At 47.9% G+C, this 10,045-nt stretch overlaps 1 protein-coding gene across 4 annotated transcripts; it reads left to right on the forward strand.

Moving 5' to 3' along the window:
- Positions 1-872: 872 nt before the first annotated feature.
- cradd (CARD and death domain containing adaptor protein) lies at positions 873-6,032 on the forward strand (the record flags this gene model as incomplete). Of its 4 annotated transcripts, none has more annotated exons than XR_013771794.1 (3): positions 873-1,176; positions 1,675-3,215; positions 4,185-6,032. XR_013771794.1 is itself a non-coding variant. In XM_079263052.1 (2 exons), the coding sequence occupies 2 exons, from the start codon at positions 873-875 to the stop codon at positions 1,977-1,979; spliced, it is 609 nt and encodes a 202-aa protein (XP_079119178.1). In that variant the 3' UTR covers positions 1,980-3,595. The 4 variants fall into 4 exon arrangements, 1 of the variants encoding a protein (XP_079119178.1); XR_013771795.1 differs by having other exon boundaries at positions 1,675-2,067; positions 4,185-4,198; XR_013771796.1 differs by lacking the exon at positions 4,185-6,032 and having other exon boundaries at positions 1,675-2,255; positions 3,058-3,595.
- Positions 6,033-10,045: the final 4,013 nt, after the last annotated feature.

Below are 10,045 nucleotides of genomic sequence, written 5' to 3' on the forward strand. Positions count from 1 at the left end.
TTGTTCCCCTGATCTGGCAACCAGCGGGTTTGTTCCCCTGATCTGGCAACCAGCGGGTTTGTTCCCTGATCTGGCAACCAGCGGGTTTGTTCCCCTGATCTGGCAACCAGCGGGTTTGTTCCCCTGATCTGGCAACCAGCGGGTTTGTTCCCCTGATCTGGCAACCAGCGGGTTTGTTCCCCTGATCTGGCAACCAGCGGGTAATCCCTGATCTGGCAACCAGCGGGTTTGTTCCCTGATCTGGCAACCAGCGGGTTTGTTCCCCTGATCTGGCAACCAGCGGGTTTGTTCCCTGATCTGGCAAACAGCGGGTAATCCCTGATCTGGCAACCAGCGGGTTTTACCTGATCTGGCAACCAGCGGTTTTTTTCCCTGATCTGGCAACCAGCGGGTTTGTTCCCTGATCTGGCAACCAGCGGGTTTGTTCCCTGATCTGGCAACCAGCGGGTTTGTTCCCTGATCTGGCAACCAGCGGGTTTGTTCCCTGATCTGGCAACCAGCGGGTTTGTTCCCCGATCTGGCAACCAGCGGGTTTTACCTGATCTGGCAACCAGCGGTTTTTTTCCCTGATCTGGCAACCAGCGGGTTTGTTCCCTGATCTGGCAACCAGCGGGTTTGTTCCCCTGATCTGGCAACCAGCGGGTTTGTTCCCCTGATCTGGCAACCAGCGGGTAACCTCTCCTCCGTCTATAAACCTGTTTCTACTTTGATTCCTTCCCTTTCCGTCACATAAAGGACTTTTTTACTGGGAATTCTTACTGGGAACATTTGTTGGTTGAACTTTGGTTCCACTCGCCTGTTTCCACTCGGGCACACAGACGGATGTACGGCTGTTAACAGCCGACTAGCTATCGGCTGGTTAGTTGGTTAAGATGGAGCACGTGCACAGGGCGCTGCTGCGGAGGCTCCGCGTGGAGCTGTCCGACCAGCTGCTGGTCAGCGACACCATCGTTCCGCTTCTGTACCAGGAGGACGTTTTAACGGAGGCGCACGTGCAGGACATCGAATCGGAGCGGACAGAGGGACGGAAGGTCCTCAGGCTGCTGGATCTACTTCCGGGCCGCGGACCCCGGGCCTTCCGGGTCTTCCTGCGGTCCCTGCAGGACTTCCCCTGGGTCCGGGACCGGCTGCTGCACGAGCTGCAGGCCGGGACACCAACCGGATCCGGGTCCACAGGTTAGACCGAGAGACTACATCAGGACCAGGTCCTCCAGCAGGACCAGGTAGACCAGGTCCTCCAGCAGGACCAGGTAGACCAGGTCCTCCAGCAGGACCAGGTAGACCAGGTCCTCAATCAGGACCAGGTAGACCAGGACCAGATAGACCAGGACCTCCAACAGGACCAGGTAGACTAGGTCCTCCAGCAGGACCAGGTAGACCAGGTCCTCCAGCAGGACCAGGTAGACCAGGACCAGATAGACCAGGACCTCCAACAGGACCAGCTTTGGAGCTAGTTCTATTTTCAGTTCTGGTTGTGGATCTAGTTCTGGTTCTGGTTACAGTTCTGGTTCTGGTTGTGGATCTAGTTCTGGTTCTGGTTACAGTTCTGGTTCTGGTTGTGGATCTAGTTCTGGTTCTGGTTACAGTTCTGGTTGTGGTTGTGGATCTAGTTATGGTTCTGGTTACAGTTCTGATTCGGTGGTTCTGATCAGTACTTCTTTGCGGTCTCTGCAGACCTCTGTCGGCTTCCAGATCCGGTTCTCCATAAGGTTCCTTCAGATCAGGAGCTGTCCCGGCTGGCATCCCGGCTTGGTTCTGACTGGGAAGTGGTTCTGATGGATCTGGGTCTGTCAGTGGAGGCCATGTTCCGGTGCCGGTCCGATCACAGTCTGAGCACGCAGGCAGCGGCGCTGGCGGGCCTGGTCCAGTGGAGGCGGTCCGAAGGCAGGAGGGCAACGGTGGAGCGGCTAATGCAGAGTCTGCATGCTGCCGGCGCTGATCCGAACATCATGGAGGACGTTCTGACCCGACCTACATGAGACTCCCCTCATGCCGGTCCTCTGGCACCACCAGCAGCAGCCGAACCAGAACCGAATCATGACCCTCGGCCCGGTGCTGCTCTCGGATGTACGTGGCGACCGGTGTTCAGGTCGCAGCCGGTCAACCAGACGGAACCAGTTAGAAACTCCAGGTCCGGTTCTGAAAGACGTGGACCAGAACCGGCAGAACACTGGCCCTCGCCGTGACGGGCCGGACCTAGAGTTCTGATTCCAGGCGGGATGGGTGGCTGACTGCACACATGACAGAATCCACATGTGTGTTGTCCTGGCAACCAGTAAAATAATCCCAGTCCCTATGTAACCACACTGGTTAGTGAGTAGTTAGTGACTAGTTTATAATGGGTTAGATCCTAATTAGCAACTGGTTAATGACTAGTTAACTAGTGACTAGTTAACTATAAGTAATACTATAAGTAAATACTTAATAACTAGTAAGTAACTAGTTAGTGCAAGGCTTGCCCTCGAGAGCCACAGTCCTGCATGTGTCCCTGCTGCAACGCACTTGATTCAGATCAACCAGCAGAGCTTCACATCAAACAGCAGGGAAACTACTAGAGATGCAGGACCGCAGCTCTGGAGGAGCGGAGTGACTAGTTAGTAACTGGTTAGTGATTAATTAATGCATTTTTGGTCCCCTGTTAGATACTAGCTAATAATTAGTAACTAGTTAGTAACTGCTCAGTGACTAATAACTGGCTAGTGTCTAGTTAGTAACTGATTAGTGACTGGTTAATACATAGTTAATAACTGGTTGGCGATTGGTTACTGTAACTGATTAGTAACTAAGTAAGAAAGATTAGTAATTGAGTAACTGATTGACTGGTTAATAACTAGTTTGCGACTGGTTAATAACTAGTTTGCAGCTGGTTGATGATTGGTTAACTAGTTTGAAACTGATTAGTGACTGGTTATTAACTAGCTTGCAGCTGATCTGTGGTTGGTTCTTAACTAGTTGGTCACTGATTAGTGACTGGTTAATAACTAGTTAATAGCTGGTTGGTTAATTACTAGTTAGTAGGTGGTTGGTTAATAACTAGTTCTTAACTGCTTCGTGCAGGGCTGGCCCTCGAGAGCCACAGTCCTGGATGTGTCCCTGCTGCAACGCACTTGACTCAGATCAACCAGCAGAGCTTCACATCAAACTGTTGCAGCAGGGAAACTACTAGAGATGCAGGACCGCAGCTCTGGAGGAACGGAGTGACTAGTTAGTAACTGGTCAGTGATTAATTAATGCATTTTGCTCACTTGTTAGAGACTAGCTAAAAACTGGTTAGTAACTAGTTAGTAACTACTCAGTGACTAATAAATAGCTAGTTAGTGTCTAGTTAGTAACTGATTAGTGACTGGTTAATACATAGTTCGTAACTAGTCTGCGATTGGTTACTATAACTGATTACTAAGTAAGAAAGATTAGTAATTAAGTGACTGGTTAATAACTAGTGTGCAACTGGTCGGTGATTAGTTAGTTTGCAACTGTACGGTGATTGGTTAATAACTAGTTATTAATAACTAGTTAATAACTAGTTATTAACGGATTAGTGATTGGTTAATAACTAGTGAGTAACTGGTTGTTTAATAACTAGTTAGTAACTGATTAGTGATTGGTTAATAACTAGTTAGTAACTGGTTGTTAATAACTACTTAGTAACTGATTAGTGACTGAATAACTAGTTAGTAGCTAATTGGTAATACATAGTAACTGATTAGTGATTGGTTAACAACTAGTTAGTAGCTGGTTGTTAATAACTAGTTAGTAGCTGGTTGGTTATTAACTAGTTAGTAACGGATTAGTGATTGATTAACAACTAGTTCATAACTGATTAGTAATTGGTTAACAACTAGTTAGTAACTGATAAGTGATTGTTAACAACTAGTTAGTTGCTGGTTGGTTAATAACTAGTTAGTAACTGATTAGTGACTGGATAACTCGTTTGTAACTGGTTGATTAATAACTAGTTAGTAACTGGTTAATAACTAGTTAGTAACTGGTTAGTAACTGGTCAGTGAATTACTTAGTTCCTGCAGGAAAACACATTTTGTAGGTAATTATGCTACCATGTAAAACTCTCTTTGTGAAGCATCAATATCATATTTTTCCGTAAACATCTCATAGGAGTAAAATTTATTATTTATCAGTTGTTCCACAGAAAACAGTTATGTGTGGAAACTATGTTGACTCTGCAGCAACTCGAGACCCATCCAATATGGTGCAGACCCATCCAAGATGGCGGAAACCTGTCCAATATGGCGGAGACCCATCCAATATGCCGGAGACCCATCCAATATGGCGGCGACGTCGGTTCACTCTCCAGCGAACAACGAGGCATCTACATAGATATGATGTCTGATGGGAGGACATAACCATTACACTGGCTGAAACAAATGAAACGGGAGGAGGAACTGCGTGTGAACACAGCGTACGGTGGCCTGCTGGTACGATTTCTGTCACAGCTACTGTTGCAACGGAGCTTTTTCACTGCAGGCTAACTAGCAGATTAGCTAAACGCTACACCTATGTACGCTCTCCTTTTCTCCTGGTTGTTTCTATTTCTGTTTCTGAACATTTTTCAACCTTTCCTGGGTTTGTTTAACAATGAATGACAAAATGTTTCTTATGATTTTATTGGTAAAAACAAATGTGTTTTTATCCTGAGGTGCCACCTTATCGTGGTGGAGGGGTTTGTGTGTCCTGAAGATCCTAGCAGCTATGTCTGGGGGTGATACATGAGAGTGAGTGTCTGGTGCCCCACGGGCAAAGGCCCGGCTGCTCAGGAGGGGGCTCAGCCCGAAAGGGTTGCATGGGCCCCACCTCCCGTGGGCTCACCATCTGCGGGAGGAGCCGTAGGGGTCGGGTGCAATGTGAGCTGGGCGGCAGCAAGGGGCGGGGACCCTGGCGGTCCGATCCCCGGCTGCAGAAGCTGGCTCTAGGGACGTGGAACGTCACCTCTCTGGTGGGGAAGGAGCCTGAGCTTGTGCGCGAGGTTGAGCGGTTCCGGCTAGATATAGTTGGACTCACCTCGACGCATGGCTTGGGCTCTGGAACCAGAACCCTCGAGAGGGGCTGGACCTTCTTCCACTCTGGAGTTGCTCATGGTGAGAGGCGCCGAGCAGGTGTGGGCATTCTCATCAGCCCCCAGCTTGGTGCCTGCACGTTGGGGTTTACCCCGGTGGATGAAAGGGTAGTTTCCCTCCACCTCCGGGTGGGGGGGACGGGTCCTGACTGTTGTCTGTGCTTATGCGCCGAACAGCAGTTCAGAGTACCCACCCTTTCTGGAGTCCTTGGAGGGAGTGCTGGAGGGGGCACCTTCTGGGGACTCCATTGTTCTGCTGGGGGACTTCAATGCTCACGTGGGCAATGACAGTGAGACCTGGAGGGGAGTGATTGGGAGGCATGGTTCCCCCCTCTGACAGACAATTTTGTAGTGCTGCCCCCTTGTGGATGAACTGACTTAACAACCACGGTAAAAAAGACACACGGAGGTATGAGGTTTTAGTTGATGTATGCTTGACATGACGTCCCCATTTTAAGGATATTTTTATGGCCCATTAACCAATCATTTTATCATGATGCAACATGTACCGAATGAAATTACGATGTGTCATTGTTCAAAACAAACTATTCTTCATAACATTTAAACAACCGAAAAATGCAGCGTTAAAATGTTAGAGGACCATAAAAGTCATGCATGTGTCCAGGTGGCACGTGCTAAGTTTATGACCGCAAACGGTAAACAACAGCGATAGCAGGAAGCTAGCAGCTAGCCTTGCAGCTACTGTTACTAAGCGTTGGGAAACATTTTGGTTTTTATGGACATGAGAACGCACAAGACCTGGACAAGACTTCCTGCATAAGGAAAAAGATTAAATACTGTCTGATAGCAATACAACAAATATGTGACAGCTGCTCCGTTTCAGCCCAGTTAGAGGAGCTTGTTGTTCCGAACACCAGATTCCAGGAAAACATGTAGAGACGATATGAGAAACATGTTTGTATTGGGTTTATTTGTGGTTTCACATAAATAAGCTAGTGGAGATGAATTTGTTTCATTACTTGAATTAATGGATCCTGAATGGAGTTTAAAGTTGTATAAATGTGTCCACAGAGTGGGCAAAAAACCCTCAATGGGGAAAAATGATGCATTTATAAATCTTGAAAACAATCGAATCAAAGCACGTTAAATTGTAATTGAATCATAAGGTCCCAAATGGCACAGTGAGCATAAACAAGCTTCTTGTATTTCAGAGCAAAGTTGCTGCTATTGGAATTTACACAAAGTCTGATAAAAGATCAATATTACAGGCTCTCTGCTTGATGAAAAAGGATGGATGGCAGGTTAACAAGGTGTGTCTCAGCAAATTTGTCAACAAGCAATGAGCATCTCCCCCTCAAAGTGTGACCTGAATCTTTTATCAGCCTTCTGAAACAATAAAGAAAAATGTTTATCAGGAAAAAGAAAAAACAGATTTATAGACGAAAGCAGTCACAGAGCGTGTCTCGGCATTGAACAATTCACATTGGAGACATTTACATGACAGAACGACTGCGGATGAGTTTAAAATGGCAAGAGACTGTCTCACCAGGGCAAAACTGACACCAATCTGTCAGATATCCCACACACACAAACACACTCCTACAATAATGAAGATGAAATGAAGACAAGGTGAAGGAGGAGTGGAGGAAGAAGGGAACAGAGAAGAGGAAGACCAAACCGGTGGAGTCAGTCTGTCACTCATTGACAAAAAAAAAGTTTTCAGCCTGTGATTTAACTGCAGTGCCGCTTTTCTGTTAGTGTTTCCTTCAGGCTATTCAGTCTTCAGCTTTTCAATGTATCTTGTTTATCTCGTTGTTGCCACGACAGCCTTCCACTTGATCTGCTTTCACACTTAAACTCTGCATCTGTGTGAGTGCAGGTGAGCCTCTGTGACAGCTCTTAGATCTAATGAAGCGGCTCACGGCAGATATAAATATCACTTCAAGTTTATTAAGAAGCGGCGTCGCATTTGTGTGCGAAGAGGAAACTGCGGCAAAGGAAAACTGGGATTACAGATCGGCGGCAGGAATGTCGTCATGTTTAAAAGTAGTCCTGCCAAATTTAGATGCAAATCAACACAATGTTCAACACATGTTTGAAACTGGAACAAGAAATCAGGTTACTTCTCCAAGTTTTACAGACCTCCTGAAGATCATCCCAAACCAGCAGGGTGAGAGCTGACCAAGGCCTGAGCAACCATCACAGATCGCTGAAATTAAGCAGGATTATGGAAAAATAAAATAAAGGCTACGTTTACATTCCTCTTTAATTCAGAATAAAAATTAAATCCTCTTTCCAATATCATTTTTAATCTTCCTCCCTAAGCCGCCACTTTATCGTGGTGGAGGGGTTGTGTGTCCTAAAGATCCTAGCAGCTATATTGTTGGGGGTTTTATGCCCCTGGTAGGGTCCCCCATGGCAAACAGGTGTCTAGGGGAGGGACCAGACTAAGTGCGGCTCAAAGTCCTCGATGATGACGATAACCATGGGCATAAATGTTCCCTTGCCCAGACGCCAGTCACTGGGCCCCCCCTCTGGTGGCCGGGTCTTTGCCCGTGGGGCCCGGTCGGGCTCAGCCTGAAAGGGTTACATGTGCCCCACCTTCCGTGGGCTCACCATCTGTGGGAGGAGCAATGTGCAATGTGAGCTGGAGCACAGCAAGAGGCGGGGACCATGACGTGGAATGTCACCTTTCTGGTGGGGAAGGAGCCTGAGCTTGTGCCCAAGTTTGTGCACACATCGACTTGGACTCACATCGACGCATGGCTTGGGCTCTGGAACCAGTACCCTCAAGAGGGAGTGGACCTTCTTCCGCTCATGGTGAGAGGCGCCGAGCAGGCGTGGGCATTCCCATCAGCCCCCGGCTTGGTGCCTGCACGTTGGGGTTTACCCCGGTGAATGAAAGGGTAGTTTCCCTCCGCCTCCGGGTGGGGGGACGGGTCCTGACTGTTGTCTGTGCTTATGCACCGAACAGCAGTTCAGAGTACCCACTCTTTCTGGAGTCCTTGGAGGGAGTGCTGGAGGGTGCTCCTTCTGGGGACTCCATTGTTCTGCTGGGGGACTTCAATGCTCACGTGGGCAATGACAGTGAGACCTGGAGGGGAGTGATTGGGAGGCATGGTTCCCCCCTCTGAACCCAAATGGTGTTTTGTTATTGGACTTCTGTGCTCGTCATGGATTGTCCATAACGAACACCATGTTCCAACATAAGAGTGTCCATATGTACACCTGGCATCAGGATTCCCTGGGTCGCAGTTCCATGATGGATTTTGTAGTCGTATCATCGGACCTGCGGCCACATGCCTTGGACACTCGGGTGAAGAGGGGGGCGGAGCTTCAACTGATCACCACCTGGTGGTGAGTTGGCTCAGGTGGTGGGGGAGGAGGACGGTCAGATCTGGCAGGCCCAAACGTGTTGTGAGGGTCTGCTGGGAACGTCTGGCTGAGTCCCCTGTCAGAGCGAGCTTCAACTCCCACCTTCAGCAGAGCTTCAACCATGTCCCGAGTGAGGCGGGGGACATTGAGTCTGAATGGGCTGTGTTCCGTGTCTCTATTGCTGAGGCGGCCAGCCGGAGCTGTGGCTGCAAGGTCGTTGGTGCCTGTCGTGGCGGTAATCCCAGGACTCGTTGGTGGACACCAGCAGTGAGGGATGCCGTCAAGCTGGAGAAGGAGTCCTATCGGGCCTTCTTGGCCTGTGGGACTCTGGAGGCAGCTGATGGGTACCGGCGGGCTAAGCGGCTTCGGCTGTCGGCAAGGCAAAAACTCGGGCATGGGAGGAGTTCGGCGAGGCCATGGAGAAAGACTTCTGGACGGCTTCGAGGCAATTCTAGTTCACTATCCGGCGGCTCAGGAGGGGGAAGCAGTGCTCCATCAATACTGTGTACAGTGGAGATGGGGAGCTGCTGACCTCAACTCGGGATGTCGCGGGTCGGTGGAAGGAATACTTCGAAGACCTCCTCAATCCTACCAACACGTCTTCCGATGAGGAAGCAGAGCTGGGGGACTCAGGGGTGGACTCTCCTATCTCTGGGGCTGAAGTCGCTGAGGTGGTCAAAAAGCTCCTTGGTGGCAAGGCCCCGGGGGTGGACGAGATCCGCCCGGAGTTCCTTAAGTCTCTGGCTCACGAAGACGTCTTTTGCTCCTTCTGTGTACGGAAGTCGATCTGGCCCGGCGTGCGTCCAAACACGTCCAACATATCCTCCAAAAACATGAGGCCACAAAGCCATTTCAGCATTTTTCATAACTTTCACTGGGGGTGTGTGACAGAAACTGCCATGCCACCAAAACACAACCAAAGCTTCCAACTCCCCCAAAAACCGCCACTTCCTGGCAGTGCTGGAATTACTGTCACTTTAGTCTATGGAGCTGATTCAGAAATGCTAACAAGGCAGCTAATGTTAGCTTATTTAGCAGCTAGCAGATGAATGCTGTAGCTAAAATAACCCAGATGTTTATTGGAATGGCTTTTATTATTTTTTATCCTGTTTTAACATCATCTTGCAATTTTTTTTCTGAAATTAACAAAGAATTTTCCATTTTATTTATTCATTTTTATCATATAGAGCCTATGTGGCTAACATTTTCTATGTAATGTAAGTTGCTTTGGAGATAAGCATCTGCTGAATGACTGTAGAAAAGAATGGAATGTCAAATCTAGTCAAACATTATGTTGTTTAAACAGACAGTTCCAATATCTTATTTCTAAAAAGAAGCTAACATTAGCTTTATCGTCAAACATAGTGGCTTACATGTTTAATGTTAAATAGATGCTAACATTAAGCTGTATCTCTTTTTAAAAGAAGCTAATATTAGCTTTATAGTCAAACCGAGCAGCTTAGATGTTTAACATTAGATAGATGCTAACATTAGGCTATATCTCTTCTAAAAAGACGCTAACATTAGCTTTAAGGTCAAACCTACAGGGTAACAGGTTTAACACTATATGAATGCTAACATTATGCTATATCTCTTCTAAAAAGAAGCTAACAATAGCTTTATAGTCAAACCTAGTGG

The sequence above is a fragment of the Telmatherina bonti genome, assembly GCF_933228915.1.
Source record: "Telmatherina bonti genome assembly, chromosome: 23".
Classification (NCBI taxonomy): domain Eukaryota; kingdom Metazoa; phylum Chordata; class Actinopteri; order Atheriniformes; family Telmatherinidae; genus Telmatherina; species Telmatherina bonti.